Source organism: Psammomys obesus, unplaced genomic scaffold, assembly GCF_907164565.1.
Source record: "Psammomys obesus unplaced genomic scaffold, mPsaObe1.curated_primary_1811, whole genome shotgun sequence".
NCBI classification, from domain to species: Eukaryota; Metazoa; Chordata; class Mammalia; order Rodentia; family Muridae; genus Psammomys; species Psammomys obesus.
In genome coordinates this window covers 8,528,033-8,549,936 of record NW_026596166.1, presented here as the reverse complement: position 1 = coordinate 8,549,936, position 21,904 = coordinate 8,528,033, and the positions used below count along the sequence as shown (strand labels likewise).

General features: G+C 42.9%; 2 protein-coding genes across 3 annotated transcripts in view; one reads left to right on the top strand and one right to left on the bottom strand.

The window, feature by feature from the left end:
- The first annotated feature begins 44 nt into the window (after nucleotides 1–44).
- On the top strand, nucleotides 45–16,445 carry Jkamp (JNK1/MAPK8 associated membrane protein). Of its 2 annotated transcripts, none has more exons than XM_055595338.1 (7): nucleotides 45–579; nucleotides 3,012–3,085; nucleotides 3,607–3,761; nucleotides 6,066–6,272; nucleotides 8,158–8,339; nucleotides 13,846–13,922; nucleotides 15,535–16,445. In XM_055595338.1, the coding sequence occupies exons 1-7, from the start codon at nucleotides 576–578 to the stop codon at nucleotides 15,751–15,753; spliced, it is 918 nt and encodes a 305-aa protein (XP_055451313.1). In that variant the 5' UTR covers nucleotides 45–575; the 3' UTR covers nucleotides 15,754–16,445. The 2 variants fall into 2 exon arrangements, with proteins under 2 accessions (XP_055451313.1, XP_055451312.1); XM_055595337.1 differs by having other exon boundaries at nucleotides 2,994–3,085.
- Ccdc175 (coiled-coil domain containing 175) overlaps nucleotides 16,342–21,904 on the bottom strand; it is a 72,024-nt gene continuing 66,461 nt past the window's right edge. Inside the window, exons 20-21 of the mRNA XM_055595335.1 lie at nucleotides 16,816–16,931; nucleotides 16,342–16,407 (exon numbers count right to left, since the gene is read on the bottom strand). Of these exons, the coding sequence (XP_055451310.1) occupies nucleotides 16,375–16,407; nucleotides 16,816–16,931 (149 nt within the window). The 3' untranslated portion in view covers nucleotides 16,342–16,374. The remainder of the gene's footprint in view (nucleotides 16,408–16,815; nucleotides 16,932–21,904) is intronic.

Below are 21,904 nucleotides of genomic sequence, written 5' to 3'. Positions count from 1 at the left end.
TGCGTCGGGGGCGGAGCCTCGGAGCCTCGAGGGCGTGGCCTCGGAGACTAGCCAGCTTGCCGGAGCAGGGCCGGGAAATCTAGCCCGTAGGCTGGGGCGGGGCCGGAGAGACTTGTCTGCACCACAGGGTGGGGCGACGAGCCTTGTCGAAAAAGAAAAAGCGGGGACGGGACCTCTGGGTCCTGTCTAGGAGTCGCGGGAGACGGTGGAGACTAGTCCGAGTTGGAGGCCGGGCCTGTGTTCCTGCTCTAGCCCGGAGGAGGCCTCTGAGTCTGGACCCGGAAAGGGTGGAGCCTCTAAGCTCAAACCCGGAAGCGCGAGAGAGGCTTCCGAGCCTAGACCAGGAAACCGGCTTTCTGGGATCTTAGGCCGGGAAGTCTGCGGCGAGCATTCCTGCCTCACGGAGGAGGCGGTGGTGGGGCGGGACTCGGGGCCTCATGCAGCAGGGCGGGGTTCCAGCGCCATTGCCAGGCTAGCGGGAGGTGGGGCGGCCCGGCCCGCCGTGGCCCGGATGTTCGGCCGCTGCGTTCGGACCCGCTGATCCTCCGGCCTCTCTGGGGAACCTAGTGTGGCCAATGGGTAAGTGGTCGCTTAGGCTGCGGGATGGGGGTGCTCTGGTGTCTTCGTCCCTGCTGATTTTCCACCACATTGCCTCGGGCTCGGCCCCCGGCCGACAGCTCTCACGCTGCGGACAGCCTAGCTCTTTGCTGCCCTGCGCCCGGGCTCTGACTTCTCCCGAGGTTGGGATGGCTGGAGAGGAGCGCGGGTCGTATGCAGGTGTAAAAGCCGAGGCTTTGTTGTGCTCTTCCTATGTTCCTTTGTTTCTTGTCCAGGAAAGCATTCCTGATGGTTGGCTTCGGAATTGGAATTTCTAGTGTTAGTGCAGGACAAGGAAGCAGAAGCTAGTTGCCACGCAACTTGCGTTTTCAACCTCAGATGTAATTTTTGTTTGCTTGTTTTTGTTTTTCGAGGCAGGATTTGTCTGTGTAGCCTTAGCTGTTCTGGAACTCGCTCTGTAGACAAGGCTGGCCTCGAACGCAGAGAGCCACCTGCCTCTGCATCCTGAGTGCTGGTTTTAAAGGCGTGTACCACTACATCAGCATTCACAAAGGGGCTAGACTGTTGCAGAACAAACAAACAAACAAACAAACAAACAAGGTCAACGTTTTAGCCATAGTTCACCAAAGGCTATGAAAGGTGATTGTGTGGGATTCTTGTTGAAAAGTAAATGAGCTTTGCTTTTGTTTGTTCACTGATTTTCAGGCCTTGGTTTTGAGAACTTTTTATGAAAAGCCCATCGAGAAGGGGCTTCCAGTGTCTTAACTTTTTTCCTCAGAAAACCTGAAGCAGTTAATTCATGTGTTTAGTCCATTACAACGTAGTTGCTGTAAAAAAGAAAACACACACAACAACAACAAAAACGGGGTGTTAAGGGTCCAGCTGGAGAGATAGCTCAGCAAATAAAAGCTAATTCCCAGCACCCACACAGCGGCTCAGGACCCTCTGTAACTCTAGTTCTAGGGGATCCGAATTCCTTTTCTGACCCCCTCTCTTGGCCTGCACGGGCACCCAGCAGGTACATGGTGCAGACATAAATGCAGGCAAAACACACATACACATAAAAACATAATACTATAATAATAAAAAGATTTTTTAAAATATTCTATAATAAAGAAGCATGGGCTCAAAAAAGATGTCAGGTGCTTGATAAAAGTGAAAATATCAAAGGTGAGACATTTTAGACTATGTTTTTCTGTTTGTTTCCCTCGGCAACATAAGTACAAAAAAAAAAAAAATCTAGTCTATAGGAATTTAAAAGGAGAAAGGGCCTTGTAACCAGAGTCTCCACATTGTGAATGCATGAAAAATTTGAGGAAATTATTGTTTCATAATAATAATAAGATGTGTAAATTCACATGTAGACCACTGTTGTTTTGGATTTATTTCATGGTATATGGCAGATTCTTAGAGAAGACAGCTATGATGTCATGGTCCTCTGAAGACCTTCATAGCCCTTGGGCATTGTACTTCGTGTTTGGATATTAAGCAGTGGAGAGAATCAGGTTCACTGGTGCGAATGATGCCTTCAGTAATTTCTCTCAGATGAGGTCCAAGATGATTTGGAGGCTCTCAGGGTTTTTAAAAAAAGCTGTTTTTAATTTTTCCCATATCTTTAAGAAATTGATTGCAAGGCAGTGGTTCTCAAGAAACTGGTCAAAAGCTCAGTGCCAGCTTTGATAAAATTTACACGTCCTTGACAAAAATGATAAAAGCTAGGATAATGCTTTGTGTGGAGGTGAACTGATTTGTTTTAAACACTTACCTTCCTTCAGGTTTTTTGGTAATATATTCTGTTATGAACAAGGATGAGTCTGCATGTGTATCCTATGTCCTGATTGGGCAAGATGAAGAGTAGTGACCTTCTGTCAGTGATTTATTTTAATTAAATTTAAAATTGTATGTGATATGTGTGGGGCTGGAGGTGCCTGCGGTAGAGCACACATGGAGGTCAGAGGACAACTTTCTGGAGTTCTTTCCTTTTACCATGGGCTCTAGAAATCAAACACCTCAGGCTTCGTTGGTAAGTGCTTTTATCAGCGTCATGTCTCTGGACCTCTATCTGTGATTTAAAACACACACACACACACTCACTCTTATGTCCTTACAATCAATAAATGCCAAAGTCTAATCATAGGGCCTGGCTTCCTGGAGCCGCAGGGAAGATTCAGGGTTAGATGTCTGGGGCTAGAACCTGTTGAAGACCTTGATATAGGCTCAGTGTGAACAGCACAAGTTCTGTTCAGCATAATATTCAGCATAATATTCTGTGTTGTCAGAGTGTGAAAGAATTTAAAATATATGCATCAAGATTTGTCTGTTATATATTTATAAAGTGAGGTTGAGATATTTCTGCCAATTACTTTAGTGTTATCAGGTTCTTATTATTTATAACCACAAAAGATGTTACTGTACTGGCATTTGTTTTTAAAAAGCTGTCGATATTCAACCAGCATGCCTTGGACTCTACTGTGGGAAGACTCTGTTGTTTAAAAATGGCTCCAATGAGATCTATGGAGAATGTGGGGTAAGTCCTGTGTTAATATTAGTTCCTTTGAAGATCTGTTTATGTTGGGAACAGTTTTGCACATAGAATTTTTCTTAAATATATTCATGAGTGTATAAGAATATAATATCTTTCATGACAGTCACAGATATTAAAAATATTTTATAATGTGTAATTACTGTTTAGTGATTTAGTGAGGTGTTTTGTACAGCCAGTTAACATGACAGCTCCAGAACGCTTCTGCCTGATTTGAATGATTTTTTTTAATGTCATGATGTTACTGACAAGGTTTTTTATGAATATTAGTTAGCTGTTTTAGCAGCTAAGTGAAAGGAGGCTTTTTGGAGCATTTTAGAGACAGCACAGGTGATGTGAATTTCTTTAGGTTCTTTTCTCTTTTAGATTTCTTTTTATTCTTACAGGTTTGGTTTTCTTTGTTAATTTCTAAAAGCTACAGACACCTACTAAAATGTTTAAAATAAAACGGGGTCCTGCATAGAAAACACTATTTGTGCGTAAAGCAGTGTTTTTACGTGTTGTAGGTCTGCCCAAGAGGACAGAGGACAAATGCGCAGAAATACTGCCAGCCCTGCACAGAGTCCCCAGAGCTTTATGACTGGCTCTATCTTGGATTTATGGCAATGCTTCCTCTTGTTTTACATTGGTTCTTCATTGAGTGGTACTCGGGGAAAAAGAGGTGAGCACGTCAGATTCTGTCTGAATGGACTAGTGACGGCGTAATGGCCACTTCCTTACTGTGATGCCAGGCACACAGTCTGCTGCTGACCTACCCCTTCAGCACCACTGTCATTTAGAAGAATAACTATTTTTCACTGTTTCAAAGAAGACAACCTGTTGTTCTCTCTATTTCTACCTGTTTTTCTCCCTCCTGTAATAAGAAAGCAATGGCAGAGCACACCTTAGGTGTTATTGATGTTCTCCCTAATTTTCATCGCAGTGGTCTTGAGAGAATGTTATTTCTCAGTGATAATTCTTCCTGAGTTGCTGCAAAAGTTGATTATGATCACAAGCTGTTACCGTTGTAGAACACATACTTTATAACTCAGTTTAATGCTAATTAATGATCTAGTTTAATTATGAGAGCTGACTACTGTTGGTGCATTTATTGAGCAGTGTATTTTACGTTTGGAAGATCAAAGGAAGAGATAGAAGAAATAAAGAAGACAGGTAACATGATTGTAATTATCCACCTTAGAGATACAGTGAAATGCTTTATTAACAAAATCCTTAGAAGTCACAAAGAATAGAGAGAGAAAGTGTGCCTGATGGGATCTCAAAGACTTACAGAGTAAAGCTGAGACAGTTTTGGTAGAAAAAAGATTGAATGATGGCCTGGAGGCATGGAGGTGTGATCTGTCAAGGTAATACTGAAAAGTGGGTGGCGGTCAGAATGCAGAGATTCTTGACAGATATGTGCCTGGCTTTTCGAAGGCGGATTCTGCCTTAGCTGGCTCAGCCTTAGCTGTTTTAATTCCCCTGATTGTCTGGGTTTTTTCTGCTTTGGAATTTTCACCTGCTCCAAAATGTTTTTGCTGTGTGGCATTATGACTTGTTGATGGGGCATTGTCTGCTTTTTTCAACCTACGCAAGATCTGTCTGCAACACTTAGGATCTGAAGCCTGAAGGAATAGAGCAGACTACAGTCTAATACTGCAAGACAGCCTTACTTCAGTTTCAGTGTACTTTTATACATGTATGTAACAGAAAGCAGTCATCCAAGGAAGGTTATCTGAGTTCAGAAAACAGTAAGCACATACTGCGTATTAGCAGAATAGTCCTTTCTCAGAACTTTCTCAAGACAGACCAATTTAAACACAATTGCCTGGCATGCACTATAGATTACATCTAGGAAAGCAAGAAAGCAAGGCAGAAGGCCATATCCAGATTCAGGACACTGTGACTAGATTGGATTCTGTAGCTATGTTCTGACATCCAACAAGAATAAACATGCCTTATAAATTGAATATAATTATTAACACAGGAGGCACGAAATCACATCCAAGAACAATCCAGGGAACAGAATGCACTGGAGCTAAAAGGCCCTCTGCCTTTTCTTCCTGGAGGCTCTCTCACAGTTCCCCAAGACATTGTTCACCATGCATCAATGTTTTGACTGAGTTCCAAAAGCGCATGATTCCAGAGCTAATGGTAAAGAGCACGTAGATGAAACATCTATTTTTCCACATAGATGAACCATGTCTTAAGGTAGAGGGTGAAGCCTATCCACATAGGTGGTGGTACTTGAGGCAATTTAGCATGGCCAAGAGGGGATAAAGGAGAATTGTGACAAAGGAGTATCTTTTCTGAAATACAGAAGAGATCCCGAGGTACAGCCTTACATCAATTGTGACACAGCTTGAGGAATATATCATTAAATGCTCCCGCACCGTGCCGGCATCATGGCATACTAACAATGCAAGGTTCATAGAGATGACAGTCCCGTAGGATCGCTGTCATGTGCATTGCCCTTCATGGACTGAACTACTGTGCAGTAATATGGCCATGGTTTTACATGTGGACTCTTGGAATCCACTTTTATTTTCAAAGGTCATGTTGGCTGTAGATGATTTGAAACATGATAAAAAGATTTCTGTCATTATGGATTAGGTTTGGTTTTTAACTCTAAAAATATGAAGTATGAAGATGAGATCATATAGTATGTGCTTATTTGTACCTGTGCATTCAGTATGTTCATCTCTGAAGTAGTTCAGTTCTGTGAACTAGGAGCTCTAAGTGACCCACGTGAAATGAATGAAATCTGGGAAACATTGGAGGTGAAGCAATCCCTGAGGATTCTGCTCTTTGAAAAAGTGAAGGGGCTAGAGAGATGGCTCAGTGGTTAAGAGCACATGTTTGTCTGATCTTTCAAAAATATAGATACAGGATTGTTGCTGAAACATTTAGACTCTGAATCTTGAAACACGCACCTGACTGGCTTTGGCGCCCTGACGTTGTTCTGGTTTGTGTCCTGTTTCCCCAGCTCCAGTGCCCTTTTCCAGCACATCACGGCGCTGTTTGAGTGCAGTATGGCAGCTGTCATCACCTTGCTCGTGAGTGATCCTGTGGGCGTCCTTTACATCCGTTCCTGCCGAGTGCTGATGCTCTCCGATTGGTACACGATGCTCTACAACCCGAGTCCAGATTACGTCACCACGGTGCACTGCACCCACGAAGCCGTCTACCCACTGTGAGTATGTCCTTAGACCCAGGACCACGGAGAAAGAGACCGTTGTAGAGTCCACCGATTTCAGCAGATTGGTTGTTGTAAACTTCTCGGTGAGCGAAGAGATAGTAGAAATTATCTTCTCTGAAGGCTACAGAATACAATAGGAAGAAACCTCATTTTTGTGTTTAAGATATGGTTTTACTGTATGTACCAGGTTGTCTTCATTCTCGTTACCCTGCCTCAGCCTCCCCAGTACTGGGATTCCAGTATGTACTGCCATGCTCAGATACTCAGTGCATGTGTGTACGTGTGTGCGTGTACACGCGTGTATAAGAAGTGATTCTCAAGTTTCATATACAGAAGTATGAAAACCTTTTCTATTGCCAAGCTTTATGACCTTCAAGTTACTTTTTACATGAATCTATTTAACTATATTTCATAAAAACTGCTAATGTGCTCTGTTGGTTTATTGCATCATAGAACTGTAACTCGGCCTCCGGCATTGTCTTGTCACATACTATAAAGGAATGTAGACTTTTAATAGGCAACGCAGAGCAGATGCATGTGAATGAGGCTTCTCAATCTGTATGACTGGATGTGTCAATTCAAAGAAAAATAAAAGTTCAAAAGAAACAAAAAGGACATAAGTGCTTTTAATAATTTAAGTGAGTCGTTTGAACTGTGGGTTTGCTTTGAATTTTACTTAAAAAATTATTACTGAGACGGGTACAGTGCTGCATACCTTAAATCCCAGCACTCGGGGAGTCAGAGGCAGGCAGATCTCTGTGAGTTCGAGGCCAACCTGGTCTATGGAGTGAGTCCAGGACAGCCAAGGCTACACAGAGAAATCCTGTCGTGAAAAACCAAAACCAAAACAAAACAAAACTTATTAGTGGGGTTGGAGAGATGGTTAGCAGTTAAGATAGCATAATACTCTTCCAGAGGACCCAAGTTCAGTTGTGGCACTTAGGCAGCTCCCAACCTGTAAGCTTAGGGCCAAGGGATGTGGCGCCCTCTTTTAACCCGCATGCGTGGTACACATTCATAGACTTAAATACACATAAATAAAGACAACTGTTTCCTAAAAGTGTATTCTCATTATGTGTCTGACATGTGTATACACGTCGTGGTGTGTGCAGTAATACTTCAGCTGACTTCAGTATTAACAAAAGCAACAAGAGAAAGCTGGAATCGCCTAGAGAAGATTCTAGGAAGTGTAATTAACTTCATCAGCACTAAACAAGCTTTCAGGTCTCTTATGTCATCACCTGTAACTCGTTTCCCTTTTCAGCTGAGGTAGCCAGCCATATCTGGACTCTATTACAGTTTATGATGCTATTTGTTTGCGTCTATCCTGAATTAGCAAACTTCTATAATTCCACTTAATTTATTAGTCATCAATGGAATTATAAAGGTTTAAACACAGTTTAAAATAAGAGTAGCTATTGTTGGGCACAGAAAGAGGGCGCAGGGCATCCATTTGCCATTTTCCTTCTAACTAGATATTTCTACAATAAATACCATTAATGGGAATAGCAATAAGCGAGTCTGGCTCAATTTTTAATAAAATGAGTATATGTTTTACTTAACCTGTAGTTACAGGGGCTGTGAGCTGCCTTGTGGGTCAAAACTGAACCAGATTCTTCGCAAAAGTAGCAAATGATCTTTAGTGCTAAACCATCTCTCCAGCATTTTTAGGATTTTGGAGACATATTTTCAAATACCAAAACAAAACAAACAAACAAAGCAGTATTTGTGTTTGCTTGTTCCCCCTTTCCCAAGGCTTAAGTATCTTAAGGAGTGGACTTAATAGAGTTTTAAACTTTCTTTTCAGATCTTTTATTTAAGACCATCAAGGATAAAAGTTTTAAACATATCTTGATACTACAAATTCCTTGTTTTACAGATACACCATCGTGTTTGTTTATTACGCTTTCTGCTTGGTGTTAATGATGCTTCTCCGACCTCTTCTGGTGAAGAAGATTGCCTGCGGACTAGGGAAATCTGACCGGTTCAAAAGCATTTATGCTGCACTTTACTTCTTCCCCATTTTAACCGTGCTGCAGGCGGTTGGTGGGGGCCTCCTGTGTAAGTTTGATGGGGAAAAAGTCAGCGTTTTCCTCCCAGCTAAAGTTTACTTTTTCTTTAAAGCCATCCTTTAATCTCTGAAGGTAGGCTTTACTGTAGATTTTTTCTGAAACGTACTGTTATTAAAAACAGAATGGAATAGAATGTCTCAACAAATTGAGAGTGAAGTTTGTAACTAAACTGGAAGATTAAAAAATTCTGAGCATAAATTTAAAAAAGTAGCTTTATATACAATAGATGAAATATTGTTTAATAATAAGTATTATTTACTGTTGTCTTAGAATTCTTTGGTCCCTTATAAAATCCTTTATATAATAAAAAGAGTCTGTTTGTTAAAATAACCATTTGTTTAGTAAGTTTAGGTTGAACTTCATCTCAGAAGAATAAGCAATGAGTTATTGTTATAAGACATGCTACTTGGAGATAAAGCAGAGAAGTTCCAGACAGCTGAGGAATCACAGGAAGGGGCTTTTACGTGCATTTCCATTTCCCAAAACTGTTGCACAGTGTCTTTTCTAAGAAGTCTTCCGAGAAGCAGAGTTGAAGCCTTTTGGCCCAGGAACAGGCAGGAGTGGGTATCATCCCGTTGGCAATGCTGATTCAAGGTGAGGGTGAAACTGAAAAAGGAAATTGGAGGCTAGTTGGGATCTCTTACTCCTCATGCTCTAGCTCACAGATCATCTGTTTCATTTAGTTGCTTCATGTCTGAAAACACCCAGGCTCCGTCTACCCCCTAGTGTTTCCTGTTAGTTTCAGCCCACTTCAGTTATTTGTCTTTGTGGCTGGACTGTGAGTCTAGGTATTGGGACTTTCTTAGTTTTTATTGCTGTGATATAACACCATGACCAAGGCAACTTATAGAAGAGTTTCTTTAGGTTTAAGGTTTCTAAGGGTTAAGAGTCCATTGAGGCTGGGAATTATGGCAGCAAGTAGTAGATAGGGTGGCCAAACCAACTGAGAGCTCACCTCTCAAACGGCACGCAGGAAGCAGAAGGTGATGGAGAAAAAGCATGAGTCTTTAAACTCCCAGTCAGGCCCCCCCAGTGACACACCTCTGACAAGGCCACACCTCCTAAGCCTCCCAGATAGCACCACCAACTGGGGGCCAAGTATTCAAACATATGAGCCGATGGGGAACATTCTCATTCAGACCACAGCAGGGACCTTACCAGGATTTAGGCAGAAGAGTAATATGGTCAGATTTCTAGTTTAGAAAGATAACCGACTGGAATAAATAACAGTGGCTTGTCAGAGGAGAAAAGCTGGGAATCTACTTGGAATGACAATAGTAAACTGAGCCTTGACTGACTTAAACAGGAAATCTAAGAATATGCAGTCATTTCAAAGTTAGGTATTACTAAAACAAGGAACAAACAAGGCGATTGGGAATGAACTGAGAATATGATAAAGCAACGTTCTCTTTAAATAACTGATAGAGGGGTAAATAGTACTACAGAAAATAAGTCGATTGAGAAAAGTTAATTTGTTTTAAGCACTCAGAATAGTAGGTAGAGTCTGGAGGGACCGTCTGGGCTGGAGTTAAGCTTCGTCACCCAATCGCTTTGAGTCACTCCCTCACCCACTAGGTGCCTGCATGTGAGTCAGAGATGATCTAGGCCCACCCTGCTCTACAGTACTTCAGCCCTGTCCTTTCAGGATACTCAAGGAAGTACACCATGCTGAGGGTGGTGGTGTAGAGATACTGCATTTCAGGTAAATACTGCCCAACACATTTCTTCCTTTATCAAAACTTTCTATCGCAACAGAGTTTCCTTCAGACTCTTTCATGCTTCTGATCCTTGAACAAGATTTACTAGGAGAGCTTGGTGGGCCCTCAGGAACACCCTCTGACTCCTGGTTACTCAGGCATTGGTGTGACCAACGTTGAGCTTATCAGTAATTTGGGAACTTATGCTAAATCTGACTATAATACTCGTGGAAGCCCTCAGGCTGTTGCAGTTATCTCCATGGTTGGGTAGTTTGGTGTTGGACTTTATTCTGCCTACTTCGTGGCAAAGAAGTGTTTGTGGTCACAAGGCAGTGATGATGGAGCGGCATGCCTGGTGGAACCTTCACTGAACGGTAGATCAGAGTGAACCCATTGGTTGGAGTGTGAAAGTGATCCACCTCAAAGAAGAGTACTTAGAGGAGAGGTGGGTGGTGGAGGTAGTGAAAAAGCACACACAGTTAGGCTGTCACACTCTCCTTGGAGAAGGACAGGGATGATGATGAGGTAGAAGACAAGGAAGAGGAAGATAAGCGTAGTGAAGAGAAGTCTAAGACTGAAGATGTGAGTTCGGGTGAGGATGAGGATATTGGTACAGATAAAAAGAAACGAGGGAAATTCAGGGTGAATACACTAATCAGGAAAAGCCAAGCAAGACTGAGCTCATTTAGAACAGAGATTCTGATGCCGTCTCTCAGGAGGAATATGGCAGATTCTGTGAACCTCTCCAGTGACTGGAAAGGCCACTAGGCCATCAAGCACCTCTCTGGAGTGAGGATGGCGTTCAGGGTGTTGCTCTTGATCCGATGGCAAGCTCCTTTTGACCTGTTTGAGAATAAGTGCAGTAACGCTGCACTGTGTGTTCATCATGGACAGCTGTGATGAGCTGATGCCCAGAAACCTCATCTGTGGCATTGTTGACTGGGGATTGCCCCTGAATATCTCCCAAGATGCTCCAGCAGAACAAAGTCTTGAAAGTTTCCACAAAGGCATTGTATGAAAGGAAGTGCCTTGAACTCGTCTCTGAGCTGCAGCAAACAAAGAACCATAAGTGCTTCTGTGAGGCATTCTCCCGAGTGTAAAGCGTGGAATCCCCGAAGATTCCACTAAGCAACAGTGCCTCTTTGAGCTGTCTGTCTGTCACACCTCTCAGCCTGGAGATGTCTTTTCTGTCAGCACGTGTCTCGCATGAAGAAAACTGTATGCTCTGGTGAGGGCAAAGAGGAGCTGGCCAACTCTGTTCTTGAGAAGTGGATGTGTACATGACAGCCTCATTGGCGAGTCCTGGATGCAGCAGCTCAAGGAGTTTGAAGAGCCCGGTCTCCATACCAAAGAGCATCAGGAGCTACTTAGAGGAGGAGGAAAGCAAGGTGGAGTTTGAGAACATCTGCGTGCTCGTGGAAGATGCCTTGGATAAGAAGGTTGAGGAGGTGATAGTCTCTGATAGGCTTGTGTCTTCATCCTGTTCTATTAACAGGCACCTTCAGGCCAGTGTGGAACAGATCATGAAGGCCCAGGCACTTTAAAACAGCTCTGTAGTGGGCTGTTTGATGGTCAGAGGGTACCTAGAGATCACTCCCAACCACCCGATTGTGCAGACCCCATGGTAGAAGGCTAAGGCTTAAACAGGTATCTGGGGCACTGCTGTCAGGCGTCGCTCTGCTCTCTGCTGGCTTCTGGCTTGAGGATCCCCAGACCCTCTCCAGCCAAATTCATCCCATGATCAAGGGATGAATTGATCCCTTGAAAGGATTAGGCCTGGTGAAGATGAGGTGACAGCAGAGGAGCCCAGCATTGGTGCTGCTAATGCTATCTTCCGATTGTGTATGATGAGGCTCTATCTCCCATGGAAGCAGGTTGTGGTCCCTCTAGGAAGCCTGGGCCCTCTATAGTTTCCTCACGGCTCCTGCAGAAGCCTTGAGTGGCTCTGGCCCCTACAGCTCCCTCTCCTATTGCCTCAAGTTCTTTTCTGCCTTTGTGTGTCTAATGCAGGAAAATTACCTCCTTTACCTGAGAGCCGGGTTAGGTGTTCTGTATTGTTTTTATTTTGTTTTGTCCTGAAATTAAAATACACAAAACATAAAATTAAAAGTAATGGTCTACTTCCTCTGGCCTAAGTATTGGTGCCACTGTTTTGACGCTGTTCATAGATAGTAGGAAGGGAAAGCTATGGAAATCAGGAAAAAGATTGGAATGTTAATTCAAGGAGATAGCCAGATAGCATTGCTTCCTAAATCATATTGCAAAGTGTCTTTTCAGGTGACAGAAATGACTTCATTAGAGAAACATTAGACTGAAAACAGGCTTGTCCACACAATTTACTATCGAGCCTAACATTCGGAGGCAGGGTCAAGTGGTTCTTGCTTGCTTGCATGCTGCTAAGTTAGTCACAGAACGCTCATACCAAATTTATATTTTAGAAAAGAAGTGATTTTTTTTATTTGTAGGAGATATGTAGCAAGCATGAGCAAAATCTGTCGGACTATTTCTGGTAGCTGGGGGTTGATGGCCTGGGGAGAAAAGGTCTAGGCATGGTTGGGAGGCGGCCAGCACAAATGTCTGGCCTTGATGTATTCATTAGCCAGTGTTTCAGTACAATGCCCAGCTGAGCCAACAGCAAGAGCATGCTGATCCCCAAGCCCTCACCGAGACCCAGCTGCACAGATCTCAGGTGCTCTCACGGCCTAGAATTTAAGGACCACCCTTAATCCTGGGTCTAGCCCAGCAGTACCTGTCTGCCCCGTGAGGTTTGGGCTTTCTTACCAGTTCATAACTTCATACAGTTAGCAGAGTTATTCAGCTGTAAGTTAACTGACTTTTGTTGTTTTCTTTTTGGAATGGCTGATCGAGGACACAACACTAACATAGAATGTTGTGTTGTTAACTCAGTTCTAAGTTGAACAGGCCTGTTGATAGTTGAGGCTTTGGCCTCCGCATCCTAATGAATGTTGCCACTTGTTCCAAATGTGCCTTGTAGAATAACTGGAAGTTTCATAAACTGGTTATTTTAAAATAATTGTGTAGAAGTAATTCAGGGTATTTTTTTCTCAATTTGCCTGTTTTGTGTGCTATAAATTTAGACATAGGAAAAGAAAAATGGTAATGTTTTATAGGAAGACTTTTGCTTCAGATGTAATTGCTGTACTGTGTTTGAAATAGAAATTTCCAGAATTTTGAGAGGGAGAATACCAAAAGAGTATTAACTAAAATGTTTGAGAAATGAACTTTTCTAAAGATAATGAAAGCTGAGTTACTCTTATATCCATAAGTCTTCTCAACCAAGGTTCCGTTCCTGGACCATAAATCACCAGAAGCTGAGTATTCTCCCAATTCTCTTGTTTGGTACATAGTTACTATTAACATTTTAGGTACCTGGGAGAGAAGTTAAGTCTTTTCAAGTAATCCTTCAGCTGCCTCAAATCCCTTAGCTTCTCACAGATGAACAAAGATAGATTTACATTTTTAATAGACTGAGAGAAAAAACAAACAAACTTGTTACGGGACAAGTATATGAAACTCATATTTTACTACTTAAGAAATTTTATTGGAACAGAGGCACAGCTACTCATGTACACCACAGCTGAGCTGGGGAGTGGAGGTGGAGACTGTGTGGCCTATAATCCATAAAGAACTGGCTGTCAGTCTCCTCTCAGGGGCTAGGACTCAAGTTCCAGAACCAGCTGGGAGAGTATCCAGAAGAGCTGGGTTCTACCTGATGGTTTAATTAGCTGATTGGTTAGCTGATGGTTCATTTCTAATGCATCATCTTATGTTTTCCAGATTATGCCTTCCCATACATCATATTAGTGTTATCTTTGGTCACTCTGGCTGTGTACATGTCTGCTTCTGAAATAGAGGTAGGAAATTGGTTTTCTTTCGTTACAGTTTTGGGATTTTTTTTTCCTTTTTTCTTAAAAATAAAATTTGACAACTGAATGGAATAGTACATATGGTATGGTTAAGGTCCTTGTCTAACTGATGTCACCCGTATCTCCTTAGTTAATTTTACGGATGGTTGAGTGGGCTGCATTTATCTTTCCTTGGGAAATTAGGGAAATAGTCAGTGTTCTTATCCAACAAAATAAAAAGCTGTTTAACGTAATTGTTGTAAATGGCACAGCCTATCATATTTTTAAATATTTTATTTTAAGGAGCTAAGATATTGGTTTACAGTTTGAGCAATAAATTCTAACTAGGGCAGATGTATTGATGAAACTTTTAATCAAAGTGAGGAGTTTTGTACATCTCTTTAGTAACTTTCTTTCCAGTTATGTGGCTCTCAACTTTTAAAATTTTATGCTAAGGCAGCACATTTGCATGGTTTCCAGTAAGTACTTTAACAGCACTGATTGAAAAGCTCTCCGTGGAGCAGTGCTCCCAATGACTTAGCAGCTCAAGTCTCGGGCCTTTCCATGCTGTGCTGCAGATGGGCCGCTCACAGTTAACATTTGCGCTTCCTCGGACTTCCTGTGTTCATTATGACAACCAGACAAAACATCACGCTTGGGAGAGATGGCTGTTGGCACTTTTCTAAGACGTTGGTGACAGTGTGAGGTGGGACCATACTAAGTGCAGTGACTTTGGGCAGGAGAATGGAGGGACGGAATGGAATGCTTTGGTGACAATCCAGCTCCCCCAGTTCATAGACTAGCCTCGTGGCTCCTCTGTAATCTTTATTCAACATTGCAATTGGATTTATTAGAGAGGACAGGAAATTAGTTTTGGCTTTTCATCAACCAGGAAAAGATCAAGGTGTGTGTTGGAACATTTGAGTAAAATTTGCATAGTTGCAAATGAGTACTGCTCTTCTAGATCAGCTTGAGACACCTCTCCTTCTCTACCCCAGGGGTAAGACGCCCACATCCGCCACTTAGCTCTCTAGCTGGGAGTTGTAAACAGGGCTTTGAAGGACAGTCCAGGACTAGGTGAGCCTGTGAGTCATTTAACTGTTAAGAAAAAGCTGAAGAGCAATCCACTGAAAATTCTCCGTCATTGTGTTTCTTAGCACTTTATATTGAGCTGCTCCTTCGGTTTCTCCATGTTCTCACAAGGCACTGAAAACTGAAAGAAAATCAGACAACAAAGGAGCCATTTCTGTTGTCCTGTGTACTCAGCAGATCCTGGGAACATTAGAGTCAGGAAGGTTTTTGGAGTGCAGCGCACCTGGACAGGGGGAACAGACACTGTCGATTCCCTCTTAATTCATCACCCCCGAGTGATGGTGATATAGATGAGGACCAAGAGATGGGCTGTAGGCTAAGAGTGGCTGTTGAGGGCCTTTCTGACTGTGTGGACAGTGCAACAGCTGGACTAGTGACCGTGTGGACAGTGCGGTGGCAGGACTGGGTGATTGGGGCAGTTCTGAAGTCTTTTTTAGCTCAAACAATTAGATTCCTGAAAATGAGTGTGTGAAGACTAGTGGTTTGCTAATCCGTGTTTCTCTTTTCTTTCTCTGACACAATCGCATAGAACTGCTATGACCTTCTGGTCAGGAAGAAAAGACTTATTGTCCTCTTCAGCCACTGGCTCCTGCATGCCTATGGAATTATCTCCATCTCCAGAGTGGACAGGCTGGAACATGACCTGCCGCTTCTGGCTTTGGTACCCACACCAGCCCTGTTCTACTTGTTCACTGCAAAATTTACCGAACCATCACGGATACTCTCAGAAGGGGCCAATGGACACTGAATATAAAATGCCAAAACCAAACAAACAGATGAACAAAACAAAATCCTAAAAAGTATTCTTAATAAAAAAAAAAAAAAAAGGAAAAAATAACTTAAAATGTGAAAAATAAAGAATTTAAAATGTATTAATAGCTTCTGTCGTACATGGGAACAGGATTGTCTGGATATCGTAATGCTTGTTTTTGTCTTTGGCTTTTGGGCCTGTGGTTAGTCTTGGAAATTACACATCATGGCACTGTGCTACACACGTTATCAACATGTCATACTAGAAGCCCGAGCACGCACTTTTAGTTGCTCTTTGATCACAGCCGTGTTTCTGTGCACCTGTGCTAATGGGTGTCTCTCAGCTTTTTGCGAAAAACCTTTATCAAGTTTGTTCTAAACTCCTTTGCTGTGGCATTGTTAGTCTTCCTGTTCTCTGTGCGTCTGGCCTTTTTCCTATAAGGAATTGCAAAGGCAAACGTACTTTTGGAGTGTGATGGCAAAAACAGAAACAAAGAATGTCTTTGTCAATATCTATTTATTTTCACCAATACAGTGTTTTACAGTATTACAAAAATAAAGCATAATTTATATAACGAGTTTTCTGTTTATAGACAATTTGCTTGAAGACATGTTCAGATTATCGTTTCTGTGTCTTTTTCTGTGTCGTTTTCTGTAAAGAAAACAATAAAGAATTTAACTGTAAAATAACTCACTGTTCTGACAATTCATTTTTGCAACTGATTATGGAAGCAATTAAACATGTTAAGCATTGAGATTCATATTTCTTTTGTCCACTGAGTAAATACACATACTCCCATTCTCTCGTATTTCATTACTTAAAACAAGGTATGTAGGCCACACTTTATTGATCCTGAGACTTCCTTCCTGATCATGACATTTCCGAGTTAGGGTCTTGTAACTAGAAGGTCACTGTCATGTCAGTACTCTGAAGGCTCTGAGACACTCACGCTACAGCCACAGAAACAAAACAGTCTGGCCGTGGTTATCACCCGCTCTGGTCCATGGCAGCTCTGAAGGCTTCTCTTAATGCTTAAGACATGAATGTAGGTGCACTCACGTTGCGTGCGGCTCTCCGTACTCTATCCGTAAATTGTCTGTGGCCTTCCGTTAATGCATGTCTTCTAGTATACAAGGCTCTGTAGAAATGGGCTGATGTGCGTTTCTTTTGCTTTCCTGTCAGAACAAAATTTAAAATGCCATTTGTACCTTGCACAGGTTTTGTGGTTACTAATGCTTATTGAAATGCCAAGTTGCACCAAGAATCTTCATGTGGCTAATTACACAGTCTGTATGTGAGGGGCTGGGTGTCTGATGTGCTGCCTCTGAGCCCACTGCATTTGCTGTTGTTGTGACAGTTACCTTCCTGGGTCCTGTTCTAGCAAAGAAGTATGTATAAGTCATCAAAAAAAAAAAAAAAAAAAAAGGCAGAGATTGTCAGGGATACTTAATATCTGTATTTTACCATCTGCTTTTATAGGAACAAAGTTATCAATGTCATAGCCATGCTGGTTGCTCATGCTATAAATAGTTTGATAAAATGTGTTTATTAAAAATATGCAAAATAAGTCCCAGCACTCAGGAGGCAGAGGCAGATGGATCTCTCTGATTTCAAGGCCAGCCTTGGTCTACAGGGAAAATTCCAGGACAGACAGTGATACACAGAGAAACCCTCTCTGGAAAAACAGAAATAAACAATGAAGGAAAGAGAGAGAGAGCAAGTGAGAAGAAAAACTGCATAATAGCTCTCAACGTAGCTCAGCTTTTGTCTTGTCTATGGCCCTCATGACACATGGCAGTTTTACTGCTATGGGCTGTAGAATTATTTTGCTATTCAGACCTGAGTACTTTGAAAGGCAAAACACTTTCTTAATTTGTATTTATTTCTGAGCCTAACATGTTTATCCAAAACTCGTTTTATAAGAATTGGCTGTATCTATTCCTCTGTTGAGAGACATCTAGGTTGTTTCCAGATTCTGGCTATTACAAATAAAGCTGCAGACAAATGGATGGAACTAGAAAAGATCATCCTGAATGAAGTAACCCAGAAACAGACAGGCATGGTATACATTAATAAGCAGATATTAGCCATATAATATAGGACAGCCATCTACAGACCTGAAGAAGCTAAATACTAAGGCGGACCCTAGGGAGGATGCTTAAATCTCATTCAGAATGGCAAACAGGATAGACAACAGAAGCAGTGGAAGAGAGGAAACAGGATAGGAGTCTACTATAGAGGGTCCTCTGAAAAGATTCACCCAACAGAGAATTGAAGCAGATGCTAAGACTCAGGGCAAACTTTGGGCAGAGCGCAGGGAATCATATGGAGGAAGAGAGGGGTGGGATTAGAGGGATATGGAGGAGACAGGAGCCCCACAAGGAGACCAACAAAACCAAAAGTTCTGAGCCCAGGGGGTCCTGCAGAGACTGATGCACCAAAGGAGAACCATGCATGGAGAGGACCTAGACCCCCTGCTCAGATGTGGCCGATTGGCAGCTCAGTCTCCATGTGGATCTCTGAGTGAGGGGAGCAGGGGCTGCCTCTATCATGAACTCAGTTGACTGTTCTCTGATCACTCGCCCCTGGTGATGCGGCCTTGCCAGGCCACGGGGGAGGATCCAAGCAGTCCTGATGAGACTTAACAAGCTAAGGCAATAGTGGAGAACTCCCCCTTTCAGTGGACTAGGGGAAAGGGATGAAGGGAAAAGGGAGGGAGGGTGGCACTGGGGGAGTTGAGGGAGGGGGCTTCAATCGGGATATATTATGAATAAATTGTGAAGAAACAAAAACAAAAACAAAAAAACAACTTGGCTGCTCACAGGAGCCGTGTACAGATTTAAAACAAAACATGCCTGACATCACCCCTGGGCACTCATGATGAGCTGGTCTACAATGCAGCCTCAGGATGGATTTTTTTTTTCTTTGACTCTCTGTGTGGAATGTTTGAGAACCACTGTCCTAAAGTTCTTCCTGATCTAGAGCTTAGTTTTCCCAAGGGCCCTTTTTGATTTGATTTGGTTTGGTTAGGCTTAGCTTTCCTGAGACAGTGTTGCTATGTATCCTGGGGTGATCTTCAACCTCTGGATTTGCCTGCCTCAGCCTCCTGGTGCTGGGATTACACAGTGGGCTTTCTAAAATACCTTTTGACAATTATTCAGCAACTGATTTTATTTTCTCTCTGAATTATTAATTTGGTGGTAACTACAAAACTTAAAGCAGGTCATTTTTCAAAATTAAATGCTCAGAACGTGCATAATAATATTGAGTCATAATTTTTCCATCACAAAAATGAAAAGACAACTTTGGAAATGATAAGAATTGATTTTTTTTTAAAGTCTTAAAAACATACTTGATCTAAAAAAAGGTCTTCTGCAAGGAATGTACTATTTGATCACCACAAAACCACCTATCTGTGACCTAAGTTACTATATAGAAACGCTCAAGGGATTTGGAATTTTAACTGAACAGATTGAAGACATGCAAAGGGCCAATAAGTGTGTTTAAAGGTGCTAAATAGCCTTTGCCACCAAGGAAATGCAAATTAAAACCACTTTGAGGTTCCGTCTCCTCCAGCTGGAATGGCTCTCCCCAAGAAATCGAATGGCAAGGATGTGGGAAAGGGGAGCTCTTACCCACTGGTGGCTGGAGAGCAAACTAGAGCAGCCACGATAAAATCAGCGTGGTTTCTCAATAAAATAACAGAAAATGAAAACAGGACTGCCATCTGACTCAGCTATACTGGTCCATAGCCCACCACAGAGCTGCGTGCGTTTGCCTGTATTGCCTCTGCATTCACAATAGCAAAGAGATGGAATCAGCCTAGATGTTTATCTGTAGATGGATAATGAAAATGTGGTATGTGAATACAGTGAGGTAAGTTTCTACCATAAAGAAAAAAAGAAATTATAAAACTCATAGGAGAATGAGTAGAGGTAGAAGTAGCCAGTGAGGCCGCCAGCCGGGAAAATCAATGGTGTTACCTCCTATATGCAGATTCCCAAGCTTTTAGCTTTTACGGATGTGCATTTAGTGTGTGAGTGTGACTAGATGACAGGAAACTAGAAGGGGCTCATACGGGGTGGGCAAAAAGGCTGCGAGGAAGAGATCTGGGAGAAGAGGAAAGAGCGCATGCAATATGAAGGCAGACGTGATGGTGAGGTGTGCAGGTGGGGCTGGTGGGGGAGAAGGCTACAAGGGGGGGCAGGTCTTGGAGACGAGAGGAGAGCGTGAGGACAGAGAGGTGTAGCCAAAACCAGTTATGTATGGGGATGGCGTTCAGGAGCCTATTGCTTTGAATGCTGATCTTCAACTAGAAATAAGTACAAGGCGAGGGATTGTGATTAAATTCCATTTGTTTTCATTCTGACTAGAAGTCAAGGAAAGTTATGAAGCAAGTTCTTTTAAAAGTTGTAATCTCCCTCCCCTCCCCTCTATTGTGTGTGAGTGTGAGTGTGTGTGTGTGTGTGTGTGTGCGCGCGCGCATGCATGCATGCATGTTGAGGGGGAGGGATCAGTGGGTATAGCTGCATGTGCAGCTCAGGGGACAACTTGAAGAGGTACTTATAGGTTTTAGGATATGGACTCAGGTGCCAGGCTTGGTGGCTAAGGACCTTTACCCACTGAGCCACCTCTTTGGCCCCAAGCATTTCTAATAATTTAAAAGTAATCTGCACGGTCACTGTCTGGTTTAGGTATATGTCCTAACATTTTTGCTTACAAAGCAGAAAAGGTGAAAGTTAATTGACAGTTTTCAGGTGAATCCTGGCATTTAGCATTCTGACAGCCTACTCGGTCCTTCCAATTGTACCGGGTGTGGGGGGGGGTTTCTTGGCCAGCTCACCTCTGCACCTGTCTCTGACACTCCTGTGTCCAATAAGAGCGCATTTCAGCATCCAATAAGAGAGCTTTATCTCCACTGGAGGAGGTCCCTTAATTCTGACCATCTTTTCTCTGGCCCATGGTTACTCAATAAATAATAATAATAATAATAATAATAATAATAATAATAATAATAATGATGCAGCTAGTGTAATGGGTGTGGAGGAAGGCAGGACCTGAAGGACTGTATTGACATATTATATCCAAGAGTAGGCAGCAGAGGGCTGCTGGACTGTCCAGGGCTTCGGGAGAACCGGAAGCAATTCAGAAGTCGGAGACTGCAGGCTGTGAGATGGTGGGGTGAATTCAAGGGCCAAACGGTACTCACTTCTCTCCGGCGGGGCGAGATTCCAGAAATCCGATGAACACTCAGTACGGGTTTGGTATTTTAGAACTCCTGTTTGTTGTCTCTCTTACTTACCAGGGAAAGTGAGGAAGGGGATGAAGCAGCAGGAGTCCCAGCCCACCTGGCTTTAAAGCCCACTTTCTGCCCCGGGAGCTGAGGCAGACAGAGCTATGGTATCTGCCTCCAGATGTCAGCTCAGGTCCCAGCTGACATCTGGAGGGCCGCCAGCTCGTGATTCCGTAACCCAGCTGCCGCTTACGTTCATCCTATGCCCCACTTCCTCCACAAGCAGGAATTAATATTCATTTCAGCGAGTCCCGATTCTCTTGATTCTCGTTCTCCTGTATCTGCAGTGGGCAAGTTCTAGCCGAATGGGTAATTCTGTGACCTGCATTAAGTGCTACAGAGACCTCAGGGCTGTTAACTGCCAAAAGTACTATCTGATCTTTGTCAGAGGAGCTGCCACCAGCTCCTCACCATCCAAGAGCTCTTCACCATCCAAGAACTCTTCACCATCGAGCTCTTAGAGCTTGACACAGACTAGGTGGTTAGGAAATGCTTGTTGACTAGAACATTTCATTGGCTCTGAAATAGCATAGCTCACTTTTGTTCTGTCTTTTGTTTTGTTTTAAGGGTTTATTTGGTTTTGTTTCGTGCGAATGAGCGTTTGCCTGCACGGATGTATGCGCACCACATGCCTGCTGCTGAAGGTTGGCATCAGATCCCTTGGAGCTGGAGAAGGTTGGGAGCTGCCATGTGAGTGCTGGGAACCAAAATGCGTGTCAGCTGCAAAAGCCGTGCTTTTAACCACAGACACATTTCTCCAGCTCCGACTACTGTGCTTTAAACTCAAGTTTTGTCGCTCGGTTCTCTACTGACTTTTGAAAACTATCTGTAGTAAGCATATTCTTTACTAATTCT